This window comes from Entelurus aequoreus, linkage group LG26 (assembly GCF_033978785.1).
Source record: "Entelurus aequoreus isolate RoL-2023_Sb linkage group LG26, RoL_Eaeq_v1.1, whole genome shotgun sequence".
NCBI classification, from domain to species: Eukaryota; Metazoa; Chordata; class Actinopteri; order Syngnathiformes; family Syngnathidae; genus Entelurus; species Entelurus aequoreus.
Window position 1 is genome coordinate 3393731 of NC_084756.1, and position 22950 is coordinate 3416680.

Below are 22950 nucleotides of genomic sequence, written 5' to 3' on the forward strand. Positions count from 1 at the left end.
TATCTTTATTTGAACAATAACATTAACCACCTGCTGAAGGTCCAAAGACAAGACGGCAAGGATGAGATCATCAAAAATGTGCCACTAAAGAAAATGTCTTTTTGATTTTGATTGGACGTGTCATTTTGAAAATGCTTAAACGAAAATTAAAAGTATGTTGGAGTTCGGGTGTTGGTGGAGGGAACAGTTATAAAGTCATCTAAATAATTTGTGTTAAAAAGGGGGCAGATAAATATAAGAATAGTATTCTTCCATCTGCTCCTTTCTGATCATGGAAATGTATAAGAAACTAAAAAACAATGAAAGTGTCAACTGTACATGGCTTGTATATATGCATTTTTATGAAAAGAATAAAAAGAAATGATGATGATGATGATGAACATTGTTTAGAAATGTATGATGATATAATATTTTGTTGTATTATTAGAGATGATTAAAGTGTAAATATATGTAATTGTACGCAGTACATTTACTTTTGTAATACAATTATTAAGAAAAGATAAAGTACTTTATTTACACATATTATTTCCACGTTTTCGGGGGCCACACAAATTGATGTGGCGGGCCAGATTTGTCCCCCGGGCCTTGAGTTTGACACCTGTGATGTAGATGATCTATATCTGCTGGACACATTTACTTTAGAAAAGAGACGTTTTGGATACTTCTCCTGTTGCCTTATTTGTATTTGACTTGATTAAATGTTCAAACTAAAAGTATACGTGAGAAGAATATTGATAAACTTGATTGAAAATGAGATATTCTTCATCTCATTATGTTAACTTGTGTTGTATTGATAAATCATGGAGGGTGTAGAACATGAGAACAGGAAGTGAACAAATGTGTTCTTCCTACTCCTTTTCATAAAGAGAGATGAGAAGATATAAACGCGTGGTCCTCCCTCTCCTCACCTCCAGGTACTGGAAGCCCATTCCCACGATGAAGTTGGCGGTCCAGTTGGAGAAGCCGGCCACGGCGAAGGCGGAGGGCCGCGGCCCCTGGGAGAACAACTCTGCCACGATGAACCAGGGGATGGGACCCGGGCCGATCTCAAAGAAGGCCACAAAGGCGAAGATGGCCACGATGCTCAGGTAGGACATCCACTTGAGTTGGTCCTGCAGAAGAAGAAGGGGAGGACCTTAGTCGCCCACTTCGGGAGTCAGGTGGACCTTGGTCTGGTGAGGACTTACCAGCAGAGCCAAGGCGATGGTCATAAGGAGGGCGGAGCCCGCCATTCCCAGCAGGCCCAGCAGGTGGAGGGACCTGCGGCCTGCACGCTCCACCACGAACAGCTGCGGGAATCAAACCTCAGTCACTCCTTTCATCAAAACATTCTTTGAAAGAGACTTTTTACGTGTAGAGCAGGGATGTCCAAAGTGCGGCCCGGGGGCCATTTGCGGCCCGCAGGTAATTTTTTAACGGCCCCACGGCACATTCTAAAAATACGATTAAAAAAATAAAAAACATAAAAAGTAGAAAACAGGTGACAATAAAATGTTGCATTGTAGACTCTAATAACACTAAGCTGTCATGCAGGCTGTTTCTTTCTTTAAAACATAATAATGAATCAAAAACAATGTTATTATGAATTATTGACCTATTCAAGGCTCCAATTAGGTCACATTAAATATTCCACTTTGAGATATTTTTTGGGGAAAATGTTGCATATTTTGTGTTTGCCATATAAAAAACTATGTTTTTTTTTTGTTTTTTTTAAAGAAGTGCCTAAAATGAACAAACAAGGAACATAATAAACAGCAATACAAGTTATAATTGACGGATAGATCTGAAGTTGATCTCGAGACTATTGTGTTAACAGTTTTAAAAAAAATTACGATTTATTTTTTAACACTTTACTGAGCAGGACCCTTTTGGATCCCCAATAATTTTAGTGGGACTTTTTTTTTTTTTTTTTAAGTGTCATTGCTCAAAAAATAATAATAAATTAAAATCAATATTGTTATGAGTTATGTTATGAGCTCCAATTATTTTATAATCTGAAATGTTCCACTTTAAAATTTTATTGGGGGAAAATATTTCCTATTGTGTTTTTTCATAAAAAACTGGGTTTTCTTTGACAAAAAGGGCATACAACTTAAATCTAAAAAAAAAAACAATGTTATATTGACAGATATACCTAATGTTGATCAAGATATTTCAACTTTGAATAATAATAATAATAAATAATAATACTAAATAATGAATTTTTTTTAATTTTTTGAACCTAAACCCTTTGGAGTCCCCGGGATCAAGCCTGAGTGGAGGCCTAAATGTATATTTTTTATACATATATTGTATTGGTTTTTAAAATAAAAAATATCAAAATGGCCCCCGCTTGCTTTGATTTTTCAGTGTGCGGCCCTCAGTGGAAAAAGTTTGGACACCCCTGGTGTAGAGAGTCATCTTCTCTTGTCATTTATCACCACTTGCACAAACAGCAAAATAAATCATAAATGCTCGAATGATATTTCATTCATTTGCACTATTACCGTATTTTTCGGAGTATAAGTCGCACCGGCCGAAAATGCATAATAAAGAAGGAAAAAAACATATATACAGTAAGTCGCACCGGACTATAAGTCGCATTTTTGGGGGAAATGTATTTGATAAAAGCCAACACCAGGAATAGACATTTGAAAGGCAATTTAAAATAAATAAAGAATAGTGAACAACAGGCTGAAAAAGTGTACGTTATATGAGGCATAAATAACCAACTGAGAACGTGCCTGGTATGTTAACGTAACATATTATGGTAAGAGTCATTCAAATAACTATAACATATAGAACATGCTATACGTTTACCAAACAATCTGTCACTCCTAATCGCTAAATCCCATTAAATCTTATACGTCTAGTCTCTTACGCGAATGAGCTAAATCAGGGGTGTCCAAAGTGCGGCCCGGGGGCCATTTGCAGCCCGCAGCTAATTGTTTACCGGCCCGCAACACATTCCGCAAAAATTGCAAAATTGATAGTATTGCAAAAATAAAAATAAACATTTAAAAAAGTGGAACGAGGTGAAATCTAACAAGAAAAAGTTGCAATGTTGACACAAAGCTGCCATGCAGGCTGTTTTTTTTTCTTTTGTCTTTGTTTATTTTTCTTTTTTTTGCCATTGCTCCAAAAAAAAAGACTAAAAATCGATGTTATGCTGAATTATTGACCTATTCAAGGCTCCAATTACTTCAAAAATTTCACTTTAAAATGTTTTATGTGGAAAAAATATTGCATATATTGTGTGGTTGCCATATAAAAACATAAAAGTTTTTTTTTGACAAAAGAGCATAAAAACAAACAAAATAATAGTTCTTACGTAAAATCAACAGATATATCTGAAGTTGATCTCGTAACTTAAGTGTTGAAAGTAAAAAAAAAAACTAATAAAAATGTATCACTTTATGAGTGGGGCACCTTTTGGATCCCAAACATATTTAGTGGGATTTTATTAATATTTTCACTGATTTCTCAAAAATATTAAATAATTAAAATCAATGGTGTCCTGCATTGATCTTTTAGAGCTCTAATTACTAAATACTGCATATTTCCAGTTTTGCTATAAAAAAACCCAAAGTTGTCTTTGACAGAAAAGGCATAAAACCTTTTTTTTTCTTTTTTTTCACTTTTTTTTAACCTGAAGTTCCATTCATCCATTTTCTACCGCTTATTCCCTTCAGGGTAGCGGGGGGCGCTGGAGCCTATCTCAGCTGATATAGAGATTTACTGTAAGCGTTAAATAAAAAATAATAATAATAATTTGACTTATTTTTAACGTTTTAATGACTGAGACCCTTTATGGTCCCCGGGAGCCCTAAAGGTTAAAAAAAAAAAATCCATATATTTTGTTATGGTTTGAAAATGAAAAATATCAAAATGGCCCCCGCATGCTTAAATTTTTCCGTGTGCGGCCCTCAGTTGAAAAATTTTGGACACCCCTGAGCTAAATAATATTATTTGATATTTTAAGGTAATGTGTTAATAATTTCACACATAAGTCGCTCCTGAGTATAAGTCGCACCCCCGGCCAAACTATGAAAAAAACTATGACTTATAGTCCTAAAAATACGGTATTTAATTAACAGTTAATTAACAATTAACATTTGTGAGTTTTACAGTACAACTAAAACAATTCTTACTGACTAAACTGTCCCATGTGTGATGTCTGTAGGAGTGTTTTCATGCATATTTGTACGTGCTATCATAATGTAATGAAGCTAGCGTCGTTAGCATGAGCTAATATGCTAACACATTTACGAGTGTCTGTGTTAGTATTATTAACTCACAATGGCTTTCTTTTTGTATTGTTTCACTTTCACAAATTCCTCAGTAAATTCCGCCTGTCGATCTCACCATCCACTCTTCTCTCACTCGTGAACAAGACTCCGAGGTACTTGAACTCCTCCACTTGGGGCAAGATCTCCTCCCCAAGCCGGAGATGGCACTCCACCCTTTTCTGGGCGAGAACCATGGACTCGGACTTGGAGGTGCTGATTTTCATCCCAGTCGCTTCACACTCGGCTGCGAACCGATCCAGTGAGAGCTGAAGATCCTGGCCAGATGAAGCCATCAGGACCACATCATCTACAAAAAGCAGAGACCTAATCCTGCAGCCACCAAACCAGATCCCCTCAACGCCTTGACTGTGCCTACAAATTCTGTCCATAAAAGTTATGAACAGAATGGGTGACAAAGGGCAGCCTTGGCGGAGTCCAACCCTCACTGGAAACGTGTCCGACTTACTGCCGGCAATGCGGACCAAGCTCTGGCACTGATCATACAGGGAGCGGACCGCCACAATCAGACAGTCCGATACCCCATACTCTCTGAGCACTCCCCACAGGACTTCCCGAGGAACACGGTTGAATGCCTTCTCCAAGTCCACAAAACACTTGTAGACTGGTTGGGCAAACTCCCATGCACGCTCAAGGACCCTGCCGAGAGTATAGAGCTGGTCCACAGTTCCACGACCAGGACCAAAACCACACTGTTCCTCCTGGATCCGAGGTTGGACTATCCGGCGTAGCCTCCTCTCCAGTACACCTGAACAGACCTTACCGGGAAGGCTGAGGCGTAATTAAGGTATGAAATTAAAAGTAAAAGCAATTAAAGTATGTAAATAAATATTTCTGTGTAAATAACTCATTTCACAACATATCTATCTGCGGCTTACAGTTCGGTGCTGCTAATACAAACCCCGTTTCCATATGAGTTGGGAAATTGTGTTAGATGTAAATATAAACGGAATACAATGATTTGCAAATCATTTTCAACCCATATTCAATTGAATGCACTACAAAGACAACATATTTGATTTGCAAATAATAATTAACGTAGAATTTCATGGTTGCAACATGTGCCAAAGTAGTTGGGAAAGGGCACGTTCACCACTGTGTTACATTGCCTTTCCTTTTAACAACACTTAGTAAACGTTTGAGAACTGAGGAGACACATTTTTAAGCTTCTCAGGTGGAATTCTTTCCCATTCTTGCTTGATGTACAGCTTAAGTTGTTCAACAGTCCGGGGGTTTCCCTTGTGCTATTTTAGGCTTCATAATGCGCCACACATTTTCAATGGGAGACAGGTCTGGACTACAGGCAGGCCAGTCTAGTACCCGCACTCTTTTACTATGAAGCCACGTTGATGTAACACGTGGCTTGGCATTGTCTTGCTGAAATAAGCAGGGGCGTCCATGGTAACGTTGCTTGGATGGCAACATATGTTGCTCCAAAAGCTGTATGTACATTTCAGCATTAATGGTGCCTTCACAGATGTGTAAGTTACCCATGTCTTGGGCACTAATACACCCCCATACCATCACACATGCTGCCTTTTACACTTTGCGCCTATAACAATCCGGATGGTTCTTTTCCTCTTTGGTCCGGAGGACACGACGTCCACAGTTTCCAAAAACAATTTGAAATGTGGACTCGTCAGACCACAGAACACTTTTCCACTTTGTATCAGGCCCAGAGAAGCCGACAGCGTTTCTGGGTGTTGTTGATAAACGGTTTTCGCCTTGCATAGTAGAGTTTTAACTTGCATGTAGCGACCAACTGTAGTTACTGACAGTGGGTTTCTGAAGTGTTCTTGAGCCCATGTGGTGATATCCTTTACACACTGATGTCGCTTGTTGATGCAGTACAGCCTGAGGGATGGAAGGTCACGGGCTTAGCTGCTTACGTGCAGTGATTTCTCCAGATTCTCTGAACCCTTTGATGATATTACGGACCCTAGATGGTGAAATCCCTAAATTCCTTGCAATAGCTGGTTGAGAAAGGTTTTTCTTAAACTGTTCAACAATTTGCTCATGCATTTGTTGACAAAGTGGTGACCCTCGCCCCATCCTTGTTTGTGAATGACTGAGCAATTCATGGAATCTTCTTTTATACCCAATCATGGCACCCACCTGTTCCCAATTTGCCTGTTCACCTGTGGGATGTTCCAAATAAGTGTTTGATGAGCAATCCTCAACTTTATCAGTATTTATTGCCACCTTTCCCAACTTCTTTGTCACGTGTTGCTGGCATCAAACTCTAAAGTTAATGATTATTTGCAAAAAAAAAATGGTTATCAGTTTGAACATCAAATATGTTGTCTTTGTAGCATATTCAACTGAATATGGGTTGAAAATGATTTGCAAATCATTGTATTCCGTTTATATTTACATCTAACACAATTTCCCAACTCATATGGAAACAGGGTTTGTACATGGATTTTTCTTTAACATTTCGTGGGTGCGGCTTATATACCAGTGCGCTTCATGTCATGGTGTGCGGTTTTCCGTTTTTCCTTGAAACAAACATGATACCCACCGACACCACAGTGAAAGCCGTGTTGACCACACCAGCGCCGATGGTGGCGTAGACCGGCTGCGCGACTCCGGCCTTCTCAAAGATGCTGGTGGAGTAGTAGAAGACCTGTTGGACCACGTGGGACAAGGAGGTCATGTGCATGTGCTCCTCGGCATCATCACGTGTGCGACGTGTGAACTCACGGCGTTGATGCCCGACAGCTGCTGGGAAAGCTGCAGCACGACGGCGACCAGGAGCGGTTGGCGGTACATGGGCGAGCGGAAAAGCTCCGGGATGGTGACCTTCTTCTCCCTCATCATCTGCCGGCTCTCCTCCTTCATCTCCTGCATGTCGGCACTCACGTCGTTGGTGCCCCTCAGCTTCTTCAGCACTGCCAAGGAGTTTGCATGAAAAAGGTCTGCAAGACGAGCAGGGTTTTGTGCACACCACCTACCGGTCTTGGCTTTGTTCTCTTCGTTCTTGTTGATGAGCAGGAAGCGCGGGCTCTCCGGGCAGAACGGCAGCAGGACGCACTGAACCACAGAGGGCACGAAGATCAAGCCCAAGAGGAGCGGCCACAGGTCAGTGTTGCCCATGATGACGTCCATTCCAAACACCTGTGAGCCGCCAGCAGGGAGAGAATTAACCTCAGATTTGTCACAACATGAAGTGGCGAGGACAATACCTGCGCTGTGAGGACAACATGAAGTGGTGAGGACAACACCTGCGTTAGACTTAGACTTCCTTTTTATTGTCATTCAAACTTTAACTTTACAGTACAGATAAGAACGAAATTACGTTCATCACAGATAGATGGTCTGAAGAGCCGAGGTGGGGGCGTGGTGCAGCTTTATATGCATGTTTAATATTGCTGAACACCATGTCCAGCTTGCTTCCACCCCCGGTTGCAAAATTCACATATTGATGGAAATGAGGGAACACAGTTTTCATGTTAGCTTGATTAAAATCCCCTGCCACGATGAAAACTCCCTCTGGATGTGTAGATTGCAGTTCATTGATGGAGCAGTACAAAGCATTCAAAGCTTCTTTGGCGTTAGCACTGGGAGGAATGTACACTGCTATGAGGACAACATGAAGTGGCGAGGACAATACCTGCGCTATGAGGACAACATGAAGTGGCGAGGACAATACCTGCGCTATGAGGATGCCCACGACGATGCCCAGCTGGTGGAGGGTTCCCAGAGCCCCTCGCAGGGCCGTGGGCGACACCTCGCCCACGTACATGGGCACGAAGCCGGTGGAGAGGCCGGAGTAGAAGCCCACCACGAAGCGGCCGATGATGAGCATTTCGAAGGAGGACGCCATCTTGGAAAAGCCCATCAGAGCGGAGGAGATGAGGGCCAGGACGTTGGCCACGAGCATGGCGTTCCTCCTGAGCGTCAGAGGAAGAGGTGGAAAATCAATTAGGAGGACTTATTATTTTTTTAGAATTTTATGATTTGTAGTAGAAAAAACAAAAGCTATAATAAAGATGAGAAATGAACTTGGTGCCACAAACCAAATATTTGGGAGTTACTGTTGATGAAAAATGAACAACATACTGAACTTGTCTACAGCAAGATGATGACATCTATCATTATTTTCAGTAAAGTTGTTTGTTTATGTTGTAGTTTAATACATCCACGTAAAATGTGTTCTTGTATGTTGACATTATACTGTAGTTTAATACATCCACATATAATGTATTCTTGTATGTTGACATTATACTGTAGTTTAATACATCCATACATAATGTATTCTTGTATGTTGACATGATACTGTAGTTTAATACATCCATATATAATGTATTCTTGTATGTTGACATTATACTGTAGTTTAATACATCCATATATAATGTATTCTTGTATGTTGACATTATACTGTAGTTTAATACATCCACATTGAGTTTGAGTTTATTTCGAACATATATACTGTAGTTTAATACATCCATATATAATGTATTATTGTATGTTGACATTATACTGTAGTTTAATACATCCACATATAATGTCTTCTTGTATGTTGGCATTATACTGTAGTTTAATACATCAACATATAATGTATTCTTGTATGTTGACATTATACTGTAGTTTAATACATCCATATATAATGTATTCTTGTATTTTGACCCCTCTGTGATGGAAAAGTTGGGTCCTGAGGTCAAAAATGTATTATTATTATTATTATTATTAGGTGACATGTATTGCATGTGACTTGTCTATTTTTTTTTATTATTGTTTTTTGCTATTGTGTAAATTGTGACGCTTTGGGTGCAGGTGTCCTCACAAGACCTAAACATATTTTTGCTTTACGTCGTATATCATTCTTTTTTCCTCTTTCTCAGTGTGTGCAAATAAAACAAACAAGGAAAAAAACCTTGAAACTTCCACAAAAAAAAAGAGCTTGATCCTGGTCATGTGACCTGCGCTACTCCTGCTGCGTTACCTTCCATAGCGGTTGACGAAGAACCCGACGGAGAAGGAGCCGAAGATGCCGCCGACGGAGAAGATGGAGACGGCGGTGGACCAAACAGCTTTGAGGGTGCCACCGCTGATGGGCTGGTTGTAGCGCTCCACCCACGTGTCGTTGATGAACTTCTCAATGATCTGAAGACACACAAAAAACATGCCATGTTTTTACAAGGTTCATGCTCAACCAGCAGGTGGCAGCAGCGAGTGACTGTCGCCTGGACGTTCAGCCAGCTTCAACCAGGGTGTCAGGTTTAAGGCCCCTCCCCCCCAGCCACGGCTGTGTTGACAAACACACCCAGCCGGTGCGGACGTGCGCCTACGTCACGGCAACACTGCTCACATGATTCCAAATATGTCTCCGTCCACCGCCTGTGACTTCACCAGTATGTCACTTGACCTCCGCCGACTGGTGCTACCCCCCCCCGGCCAAAACTCACATGGCCGGCGTCAACCTGTTCAACTGGCATGCCCTGTCCTTTGTTGAAGAGTTTTTCCTGTGAAGGCAGAGCCTCACGCTAGTTCAGACCGGGCTGAGCGGGATCACACCCCGTCCTGACTTTCACACCCTCTCAGGCCCCTCACAACTACACTTTTTGCAGGATGATTACCGAAAGTTCCGGACTATAAGCTGCTACTTTTTCCCTACGCTTTGAACCCTGCGGGGGGGCCAAGGCCTTAATGTATGGCCAGTTTTCATAAAACACATGCAAAGACACTAAAATAATGTTATTATTTATGCTATGGACATGTTTTCTCACTGCAGGTGCTAACGGGAAAATGGCTACAGTGTTTCCTGCTGTTTAAAGCTTTGAACCGGAAGTCAAAGTGCCGTTCTGTCTACTAAATGTCCACAGCGTTTCTACTCGTACGGATTCTTCATTCATCATTCTAAGCCAGTGTTTTTCAACCTTTTTTGAGGCAAGGCACATTTTTTGCGTTGAAAAAAAATGCGGAGGCACACCACCAGCAGAAATCATTAAAAATGAAACTCAGTTGACAGTAAAAAGTTGTTGTCGCAATTGTTGGATATGACTTTAAAGCATAACCAAGCATGCATCACTATAGCTCTTATCTCAAAGTAGGTGTACTGTCACCACCTGTCACATCACACCTTGACTTATTTGGACTTTTTTGACGTTTTCCTGTGTGTAGTGTTTTACTTCTTGTCTTGAGCTCCTATTTTGGTGGCTTTTCCTGTTTTGTTGGTATTTTCCTGTAGCAGTTTCATGTCTTCCTTTGAGCGATATTTCCCGCATCTACTTTGTTTTAGCAATCAAGAATATTTCAGTTGTTTTTATCCCTCTTTGTGGGGACATTGTTGATTGTCATGTCATGTTCGGATGTACTTTGTGGACGCCGTCTTTGCTCCACAGTAAGTCTTTGCTGTCGTCCAGCATTCTGTTTTTGTTTACTTTGTAGCCAGTTCAGTTTTAATTTCGTTCTGCATAGCCTTCCCTAAGCTTCAATGCCTTTTCTTAGGGGCACTCACCTTTTGTTTATTTTTGGTTTAACCATTAGACACCTTTTTACCTGCACACTGCCTCCCACTGTTTCCGACATCTACAAAGCAATTAGCTACCGGCTGCCACCTACTGATATGGAAGAGTATTACACGGTTACTCTGCCGAGTTCTAGACAGCACCGACACTCAACAACAACACATCATTTGCAGACTGTAATTACTGGTTTGCAAAAAATATTTTAAACCCAAATAGGTGAAATTAGATCATCTTCCACGGCACACCAGACTGTATCTCACGGCACACTAGTGTGCCACGGCACAGTGGTTGAAAAACACTGCTCTAAGCAACGTTTGTAAGTTTTACAATATAACTAAAACAATTCTTATTTACTAAAGCGTCCCATGTGTGATGTCTGTAGGAGTGTTTTCATGCACATTTGTACGTGCCATTAACATTAGCTAATATGCGAACACCTTTACGAGTGAAACAATACAAAAATAATGCCACTGTAAGTTAATAACACTAACACAAATTCCTTAGTAAATTCACCAAAATGTCACCGTGGAGTTATTACTTTTTTCCTACGCTTTGAACCCTGCGGATTATAACACGGTGTGTCTAATTTATGGATTTTTCTTTGCCGACGGCAGACAAATAAAAATTATTTTATTTAAAAAAAACAGGCAAAAGCACTGACAGGGTGTTTTATAGTTTGTAGTATGGCGCCATCTTTTGGACGAATTCGCTCACTGCAGGTGCTGCAGTGTCCTTCCATTTATCGGTAGTGCATTGTTTTGTTTTTTCAACCGGAGTCTTCCATAATGCTTCGACTCATACGGATTCTTCATTCATCACTCCAAGCAACGTTTGTAAGTTTTACAATATAACTAAAACAATTGTTACTTACTAAAGCGTCCCATGTGTGATGTCTGTAGGACTGTTTTCATGCATATTTGTAAGTGCTATCGTAATGTAATGAAGCTGTGTTCGTATTATTTACTTATAATGGCATTCTTTTTGTATTGTTTAATTTTCACAAATTCCTCGGTAAATTCACCAAAACGTCACTGTGGAGTTATTGAGTCTGTTTAGCTGATTGGAGAGCTACCATGACTTCTGTTTTGTTTGATCAGCCGTTTTACTGCCGCGTTACAGACATCGTTTGGAATCAATTAAAGTATGTAAATAAACATTTACAGAATATTCTATGTAAATAATAATTCATTTCACAACGTATATATCTGCGGTTTGTAGTCAGGTGCGGCTAATATATGGAAACATTTTTTTTTCTTGTAAAAATTAGTGGGTGCGGCTTATATACCGCTTTAGAGTCTGCAAAATACGGTATGTGACGCATTAAAAATATATGACAATCAATCCAGGTTAATAACCCTCCCGCTATAAGACTGTTTATTTGCCCATGAGATACACAATCAGTATGTTTACAAGAAAATTACCTGCGAGATGGTCCTTATAATTATTATTTTTTAACAAAAAGGTGTGTTGCTTTATGGTGTAATGTGTAAAAGATAAACTAACCACCTTTATTAGTTAGCACCACTGACAGCAGACGTCCCCACCCATGCACAGCTTTTGCAATTTTTACAGTCTAAAAATAAATGCTATTTAATGGAGACAAGTCAAACACTTGTGCCAGGCGGAAAACTGTGGCTCAGACTGAGGCTTGTCCCTTTACACCGCCCACAAGCTCATTGGTTGGCTTGCTGGTGTTGCTTTCTTGCCGACATGGCAATGACTGACAGCATGCGGTAAGAGCCAGTCGCCATCATTCACAGTAGAGACATTTGTTAGAAAATATTTTTAAACGGTCGCTGTTAAACTGACCTTTTTCAAGCACGTTGTGTAATTCGAAACAATTTGAAATTGTGGACTCGTCAGACCGCAGAACACTTTTCCACTTTGCATCAGTCCATCTTAGATGAGCTCTGGCCCAGCGAAGCCGGCGGCGTTTCTGGGTGTTGTTGATAAATGGCTTTGGCTTTGCATAGTAGAGTTTTAACTTGCACTTACAGATGTAGCGACCAACTGTAGTTACTGACAGTGGTTTTCTGAAGTGTTCCTGTGCCCATGTGGTGATATTCTTTACACACTGATGTCGCTTTTTGATGCAGTACCGCCTGAGGGATCGAAGGTCCGTAATATCATCGCTCATGTGCAGTGATTTCTCCAGATTCTCTGAACCTTTTGATGATATTACGGACCTTAGATGGTGAAATCCCTAAATTCTTTGCAATAGCTGCTTGAGAAATGTTGTTCTTAAACAATTTGCTCAGGCATTTGTTGACAAAGTGGTGACCCTCGCCCCGTCCTTGTTTGTGAATGACTGAGCATTTCATGGAAGCTGCTTTTATACCCAATCATGGCACCCACCTGTTCCCAATTAGCCTTATTTGGGATGTTCCAAATAAGTGTTTGATGACCATTCCTCAACTTTCTCCGTCTTTTTTGCCACTTGTGCCAGCTTATTTGAAACATGTTGCAGGCATCAAATTTCCAAATGAGCTAATATTTGCAAAATAATAATAAAGTTCCTCAGTGTGAACATGAAATATCTTGTCTTTGCAGTCTATTTAATTGAATATAAGTTGAAAAGGATTTGTTGTATTCTTTTTATTTACCATTTACACAACGTGACAACTTCACTGCTTTTGGCTTTTGTACTTGTGATGGTATATAATCTACTTGTGATGGTATATGATGGTATATAACCTACTTGTGATGTTATATGATGGTATATAACCTACTTGTGATGTATATGATGGTATATAACCTACTTGTGATGGTATATGATGGCATATAATGGTATATGATGTATATAACCTACTTGTGATGGTATATGATGTATATAATCTACTTGTGATGTAATATGATGGTATATGATTTTATATAACCTACTTGTGATGGTATGACGTATGTGATGGAATATGATGGTATGTGATGGTATATGATGGTATATAACCTACTTGTGATGGTATATGATGGTAAATAACCTACTTGTGATGGTATATGATGTATATAATCTACTTGTGATGTAATATGATGGTATATGATGTTATATAACCTACTTGTGATGGTATATGATGTATATAATCTACTTGTGATGTAATATGATGGTATATGATGTTATATAACCTACTTGTGATGGTATATGATGGTATATAACCTACTTGTGATGGTATATGATGGTATATAACCTACTTGTGATGGTATATAACCTACTTGTGATGGTATATAACCCACTTGTGATGGTATATGATGGTATATAACCTACTTGTGATGGTATATGATGTATATAATCTACTTGTGATGTAATATGATGGTATATGATGTTATATAACCTACTTGTGATGGTATATGATGGTATATAACCTACTTGTGATGGTATATGATGGTATATAACCTACTTGTGATGGTATATAACCTACTTGTGATGGTATATAACCCACTTGTGATGGTATATGATGGTATATAACCTACTTGTGATGGTATATAACCTACTTGTGATGGTATATAACCTACTTGTGATGGTATATAACCTACTTGTAATGTATATGATGGTATATAACCTACTTGTGATGGTATATGATGGTATATAACCTACTTGTGATGGTATATGATGGTATATAACCTACTTGTGATGGTATATGATGGTATATAACCTACTTGTGATGGTATATGATGGTATATAACCTACTTGTAATGTATATGATGGTATATAACCTACTTGTGATGGTATATAACCTACTTGTGATGGTATATAACCTACTTGTGATGGTATATGATGGTATATAACCTACTTGTTATGGTTAATAATGGTATATAGCCTACTTGTGATGAAATGTGATGGAATATGATGGTACATTACCTACTTGTGATGGTATATGATGTATATAATCTACTTGTGATGTAATGTGATGGTATATGATGGTATATAACCTACTTGTGATGGTATATAATGGTATATAACCTACTTGTGATGGTATATGATGGTATGTTTTGATTGATTGATTGAAACTTTTATTAGTAGATTGCACAGTTCAGTACATAACCTACTTGTGATGGTATATAACCTACTTGTGATGGTATATAACCCACTTGTGATGGTATATGATGGTATATAACAGGGGTCGGCAACCTTTACCACTCAAAGAGCCATTTTGGCAAGTTTCACACATTAAAGAAAGTAATGGGAGCCACAAAATATGTTTTTAAAATTTAAAATGAAAAACACCGCATACAAAGCTTAAACGCTTTGTGCTATGTTAACTAGGGGTCTCAGACACACGCACCGGCACGTACTTTAATGTGGAAATTTGATGTTAGTGCAGCCCGCGAGTTTTGAATGAATGTCGCTTGCGTCATACTTGCCAACCCTCTCATTTTTACCGGGAGACTCCCGAATATCAGAGCGTGATGACACTGCATTTGGCGCCCTCTAGAGTCTGCCCAATCAGTGTATCTGCTCAGCCACAAGTGGAATGCAGCTTTGGCTTGATAGCGTTACAGACAGCAAGGCTACTAAGTCAACAGCCACACATCTTACACTGACGGTACCAATACCCAGAATCCCATGCAGCCCTAACTCTTCCGCTCAACCAATGCACGGAGAGGGGGGGGTTGATGTGTGGGGGGATTTGGTGGTAGCGGGGGTGTATAATGTAGACCGGAAGAGTTAGGGCTGCATGGGATTCTGGGTAATGGTTGTGTTGTGTTTATGTTGTGTTACAGTGGGATGTTCTGCAGAAATGTGTTTTTCATTCTTTTTTGGTGTGGGTTCACAGTGTGGCGCATATTTGTAACGTAACAATGTTAAAGTTGTTTGATACGGCTACCGTCAGTGTAAGCTGTGTGGCTGATGAGTAAGTATGCTTTGCTGTCTCCTGTGTGAGCAAGTAATAACAACATGCAACATGTGGCTGGACTGGCATGCTGTATGTAAATGCTATAGAGGACAATTACTGCAGTGCAATTAGGGCATGCCCTTTATATAGAAATTAGAGTGTAAATAGGATTATATTTTCCTGGGAGTAGTCTATGAGAGACACTGACATCCATAAGTCTCCTGGGAAAATCGGGGGGGTCGGCATGTATGTAGCTGAGCCGCATCAGAGTGGTCAAGGAGCCGCATGCGGCTCCGGAGCCGCGGGTTGCCGACCCCTGGTATATAACCTACTTGTGATGGTATATAACCTACTTGTGATGGTATATAACCTACTTGTAATGTATATGATGGTATATAACCTACTTGTGATGGTATATGATGGTATATAACCTACTTGTGATGGTATATAACCTACTTGTGATGGTATATGATGGTATATAACCTACTTGTGATGGTATATGATGGTATATAACCTACTTGTGATGGTATATGATGGTATATAACCTACTTGTGATGGTATGTGATGGTATATAACCTACTTGTGATGGTATATAACCTACTTGTAATGTATATGATGGTATATAACCTACTTGTGATGGTATATGATGGTATATAACCTACTTGTGATGGTATATAACCTACTTGTGATGGTATATGATGGTATATAACCTACTTGTTATGGTTAATAATGGTATATAACCTACTTGTGATGAAATGTGATGGAATATGATGGTACATTACCTACTTGTGATGGTATATGATGTATATAATCTACTTGTGATGTAATGTGATGGTATATGATGGTATATAACCTACTTGTGATGGTATATAATGGTATATAACCTACTTGTGATGGTATATGATGGTATGTTTTGATTGATTGATTGAAACTTTTATTAGTAGATTGCACAGTTCAGTACATATTCCGTACAATTGACCACTAAATGGTAACACCCAAATAAGTTTTTCAACTTGTTTAAGTCGGGGTCCACGTAATCAATTCATGGTATGTAATTTATGTGATGGTATATAACCTACTTGTGATGGTATATGATGGTAAATGATGGTATATAACCTACTTGTGATGGTATATGATGGTATATAATCCGACTTGTGATGGTATATGATGTTATATGATGGTATATAACCTACTTGTGATGGTATATAACCTACTTGTAATAGTATATGATGTAAATGATGGTATATAACCTACTTGTGATGGTATATGATGGTATATAACCTACTTGTGATGGTATATGATGGTAAATAATGGTATATAACCTACTTGTGATGATATATAACCTACTTTTGATGGTATATGATGGCATATAACCTACTTGTGATGGTATATGATTTTATTAGATGTTATATAACCTACTTGTGATGGTATATGATGGTATATAACCTACTTGTGATGGTATATGATGGTATATAACCTACTTGTGATGGTATATGATGGTATATAACCTACTTGTGATGGTATATGATGGTATATAACCTACTTGTGATGGTATATGATGGTATATAACCTACTTGTGATGGTATATGATGGTATATAACCTACTTGTGATGGTATATGATGGTATATAACCTACTTGTGATGGTATATATATATATATATATATACCTTCTACCTTCCTAGTCACGTCCGTTGTGTCCTTTGGCAAGACACTTCACCCTTTGCCTCTGATGGTTGCTGGTTAGCGCCTTGCATGGCAGCTCCCACCATCAGTGTGTGAATGTGTGTGTGAATGGGTGAATGTGGAAATACTGTCAAAGCGCTTTGAGTACCTTGAAGGTAGAAAAGCGCTATACAAGTATAACCCATTTATCATTTATATAACCTATTTGTGATGGTGTATGATGTCCGTCCATCCATCCATCCATTTTTCTACCGCTTGTCCCTTTTGGGGTCCCGGGGGATGCTGGAGCCTATCTCAGCTGCATTCGGGCGGTAGGCGAGGTACACAAATCGCCACCTCATCGCCGGGCCAAGTATCTTGTCTTTGCAGTCTATTCAATTGAATATAAGTTGAAATGGAATTGCAAATCATTGTATTATCTTTTTATTTACCATTTACACAACGTGCCAATGGTTTTGGGTTTTGAAGATTGGAATCGCAACCGGAAAAATCTCATCACTTCCCATCCACACTGATTGCCATGTATTGTCAATTTTGTTATTTTGCACTAAACGTCAATAATTGATTTAATCTGCATTCTTAATAATCCAAAACATGGATCTAAATCTTCAAACCACACCCCCGTAATCAAGCCGATTGTGTCCTTCCGCACTTCTGAAAATTCCCAAATGTCCTCCCTGTCGTAGCCAAACACCCCGACTGATCTCTGGTGGAGTACAGGCGGTCCGGTTGTGGAGGTGAACACTGGTAGTTCTGTGGTAAGCCTGGAAGTTGTGCTGATCTGCGATCTCGACAACATGGGATAATCTGAAAGTCTTATTGAGGCGTAAAGACTGCGGTGGTTAAACGATATCCTCTTAGGTGAGTCATTAATACGAGGGGATTGTGGGGGGAATGTGTTGGGTGATTGTTCATGTCCATGTGACGCTGCTCAGACCTCACATTGTCCAACCACGGCCCCACAGGGGGCCCCCATGTTCTGCCTCTCAGCAGGATTACTAGCAACACGTGCTGTTTTTCCACTTTCACGCACGTCTGTGTGGGTTAACTAAGTGCAACATTTAAGGTCCATGAATATGACTCTTGATTTTGATGACTCATATTGTGTCTCGTTCGGCACACCCGTGCTCTCACCCGTGCTCTCACCCGTGCTCTCACCCGTTTTAAACCCAAAACTGATGTTTGGAAAAAGACTGTTATGTATAGGGCAATCACTTACTGCAGTGTTTTTCAACCACTGTGCCGTGGCACACTAGTGTGCCGTGAGATACAGTCTGGTGTGCCATGAGAGATTATCTAATTTCACCTATTTGGGTTAAAAATATTTTTTGCAAACCAATAATTATAGTCTGCAAATGATGTGTTGTTGTTGAGTGTCGGTGCTGTCTAGAGCTGGGCAGAGTAACCGTGTAATACTCTTCCATATCAGTAGGTGGCAGCAGGTAGCTAATTGCTTTGTAGATGTGGGAAACAGCGGGAGGCAGTGTGCAGGTAAAAAGGTGTCTAATGCTTAAACCAAAAATAAACAAAAGGTGAGTGGCCCTAAGAAAAGGCATTGAAGCTTAGGGAAGGCTATGCAGAATGAGACTAAAACTGAACTGGCTACAAAGTACACAGAAACAGAATGCTGGACGACAGCAAAGACTTACTGTGGAGCAAAGACGGCGTCCACAAAGTACACCCGAACATGACATGACAATCAACAATGTCCCCACAAAGAAGGATACAAATAACTGAAATATTCTTGATTGCTAAAACAAAGTAGATGCGGGGAAATATCGCTCAAAGGAGGACATGAAACTGCTACAGGAAAATACCAAAAAAAAGAGAAAAAGCCACCAAAATAGGAGCGCAAGACAAGAACTAAAACACTACACACAGGAAAACAGCAAAAAAGTCCAAATAAGTCAGGGTGTGATGTGACAGGTGGTGACAGTACACCTACTTTGAGACAAGAGCTATATTGATGCATGCTAGGTTATGGTTTAAAGTCATATCCAACAATTGCGACAACAACTTTTTACTGTCAACCGAGTTTCGTTTTTTAATGATTTCTGCTGGTGGTGTGCCTCCACATTTTTTCCAACGCAAAAAATGTGCCTTGGCTCAAAAAAGGTTGAAAAACACTGACTTACTGGAATCGACTTCCACAATATCTGGTATCAAGTGAAGTGATGTGAATTACATTTATATAGCGCTTTTTCTCAAGTGACTCAAAGCGCTTTACATTGTGAAGTTTACCAGCATAGTGGGTTTTAAGAATAGACTAAGGGAGAAGTATGGTGGAAAGAGATTGTTGTAGATTGTACCTAATGTCATGACTGGTTTTATTGATTATTGACTATTTTATTGATTATGGGACAAGCAGTAGAAAATGGATGGATGGTACTTTTTCATCACTTATTGTTTGTTTTTGGTATATTTTAGACCATCTATAGATTATTTTTCCTTTTACCGATTATTTTTTATTTTATTTTATTTAAAATGAAGATGAAAAAATAAAAGTAGGCCAGTTTTTTCAAAAGGCATGGCTTTTATTTACAAAAAAAAAAAGTATGGCCACTCAGTCAACATTGACAACAACATGACAAAATATTCTGTAACAATGTAAACATTTAAAACTTTTAACATTTAACAAAATTAAAAGTAGCTTATTTGCTTTTTAATGTGCAAATATAAAAGTAAACATCCAGTGCAAATCTTAATATTCTGCAATAGTATAAGCATTTCAAAAGTAAAAGTATTGCTTATTTTGCTTTAAAATGTGCAAAAATAAAGATAAACATCCAATACAAAAAAGTGCAAAACGAAATATTCTGTAACAACATTGTAAACATTTCAACAAAAGTGAAAGTATTGCTTATTTGCTAAAATGTGCAAAAATAAAGATAAACATCCAATACAAAAAAGTGCCAATCTAAATATTCTGGAGCACTGTAAACAAGTATTGTTTTTAAAATGTGCAAAATAAACATCCAGTCCAACACAGTACACAACAACCAATTCTACTCATTCCAGTGAGTGTCTAACAGTTGTAATGAAGAAAGGTTAGCATGTCTACTTGCTTTGCTTCTTTTCTTGTTTACAATATTCCCAGCAGCTGAAAATAGGCGCTCAGAAGGGGTCGATGTGGCTGGAACTGAGAGGTAATTAGCCTTCACCTCAAACCAGGACTGCGAGCGAGCTGAGCTGCAGTTGAAGTTTCTAGAAGGTCAACGGGCTCATAGTGATGTTACTAGTAGTTGACTGGGAGGTGTTTATTATCATTTGGGGAGAGTCCGCTGCCTGATGCTCACCTGCTAAACACCTATCTGCTCCACGCTGAAGCGCTGACTACATGCGCTATGAATACGCACTGCTGATTGGCTGATAATGCTTCGTGTGTACCAATCAGATGGTTGTGTGGGTGGGACAATGCTGCGTGTGTACCAATCAGATGGTTGTATGGGTGGGACAATGCTGCGTGCTGAGACAGAGGCAGAGGAGCAAAGCAACTTGTTAAGACTTTAGCAGCTAAAGTTAGCTTTAGCTTAGAAACTCGTTCGGTACACCCCCGTACCGAACCGAAATCCCCGTACCGAAACGGTTCAATACAAAACACATACCGTTACACCCCTAGCAAATACAAATGACACATTCATGTTTTTGTGTAATGATGACAACGTATGCTAACGCGGACGATTGACTAGTTGATGGTTGATGGTTTTCTTTTCAAATGTTCGTTCATAGCCGTTGTGCTGCTATGATAGGCCATTTCCGCTAGACACAGTGTGCATACAACAACATTATTAGGCCGTGTATTGAAATACTCCCACACTTTTGGCGTGCGTTTTTCCCCTCGCTCGCACAGTCTGCTTTGCGCTCCGCCATGACGGTAGTGTGACGTAATTATGCGACGCGTCGACGCACAAAAACGGCGTCGACGTATTTACATAACCGATGACGTCGACTACGTCGACGCGTCGTTTCAGCCTTATTCACTACACACTCTAGGAGGATATAATAGCTAACCGCTAACAGCAAGCTAGCACTCTTGAATGTAAACAAATGGGTGGATCTATACAGACATTGGCTGTAATGATACCAAGTACAAGAGCCGTATATAGTCGATACTACAATGATTACATCGATATTTTTTATCATCACAAAATCTTTTGTCATTTTTTATTGTTATAAAGTCAGGAAATACATCCCTGCACAAATGAGGACTTTAATTATGACCAATGTATGATCCTGTAACTACTTGGTATCGGATCGATACCCAAACTTGTGGTATCATCCAAAACTAATGTAAAGTATCAAAGAAGAGAAGAATATGTGATTATTACATTTTAACAGAAGTGTAGATAGAACACGTTAAAAGAGAAAATAAGCAGATATTAACAGTAAATGAACAAGTAGATTAATGATCAATTTTTACAGTTTGTCCCTCATAATGCTGACATTATCACTGGAGGACGAGGAATAGCTAAACATGCTTCACTACACACCCTAGGAGGATACAATAGCTAACCGCTAACAGCAAGCTAGCACTCTTGAATGTAAACAAATGGGTGGATCTATACAGACATTGGCTGTAACGATACCAAGTACAAGAGCCGTATATAGTCAATACTACAATGATTACATCGATATTTTCTATTATCACAAAATCTTTTGTCATTTTTTATTGTTATAAAGTCAGGGAAATATGTCCCTGGACAAATGAGGTCTTTAATTATGACCAATGTATGATCCTGTGACTACTTGGTATCAGATCGATACCCAACATTGTCGTATCATCCAAAACTAATGTAAAGTATCAAACAAGAGAACAATAAGTGATTATTACATTTTAACAGAAGTGTAGATAGAACATGTTAAAACAGGAAGTAAGCAGATATTAACAGTAAATGAACAAGTAGATGAATCATATTTTTTTACAGTTTGTCCCTCATAATGCTGACAAAATAATAGAATGATAAATGACAATAAGTTACTGCATACGTCAGCAGACTAATTAGTGTCACTATTGGTGCAGCCGGGCCGGAGCAGGAGGGGATAGAAAGAGAGAAAAAAGAAGACAGAGGGGGAAATTGTGGGGACAAGAGGGGGATTAGACAGAGAGACAAAAACAACAACAGCAAACACAACAACAACAACAACAACAATAGAGCAACATCAGCAAATACGACATGTACAAATATGATGGTATTGTAATAGCAAATAAGCAGTTAGCGAAAATAAAAAACAATACAGAAATGACAATGAGCATTATTACACTACAAATGGAGCAATACAAATACCAATAGAAATAGCGCTATTGATAATGAACAATACCAATACTTTACCTTTATTATCAACAATACAGTTGTTCAAATGCAACAATGCATATACGTAATTATAACTTGAGATACGAAAGAATGCAAAAAAATGGAGGGGAAGAAAGAGAAGCAACCTTGTAGATTTTTATAGTAACAATAGGTTAAGCTTTGTCAGTGTGCCATGTGTTATACCCAGTTTACCCTAGGGCAACAACGTTAATATATGTTTGATGAAACGTGATTATGTGCATGAGTGTATGTATGCATATGTACTTGTATATCTACAGTATGTGTATATGTGTGCTTGTACAGTGAATGTATATGTACAGAATGTGTATATGTGTTTGTACAGTGAGTGTATATGTACAGTATGTGTATATG

At 39.1% G+C, this 22950-nt stretch overlaps 1 protein-coding gene across 1 annotated transcript in view; it reads right to left on the minus strand.

Moving 5' to 3' along the window:
- Positions 1–22950, minus strand: part of slc2a1b (solute carrier family 2 member 1b) — a 69036-nt gene that overhangs the window by 6684 nt on the left and 39402 nt on the right. Inside the window, exons 3-9 of the mRNA XM_062037829.1 lie at positions 9232–9392; positions 7939–8179; positions 7241–7403; positions 6990–7177; positions 6808–6912; positions 1188–1289; positions 909–1112 (exon numbers count right to left, since the gene is read on the minus strand). Coding sequence (XP_061893813.1) covers positions 909–1112; positions 1188–1289; positions 6808–6912; positions 6990–7177; positions 7241–7403; positions 7939–8179; positions 9232–9392 — 1164 coding nt within the window. The remainder of the gene's footprint in view (positions 1–908; positions 1113–1187; positions 1290–6807; positions 6913–6989; positions 7178–7240; positions 7404–7938; positions 8180–9231; positions 9393–22950) is intronic.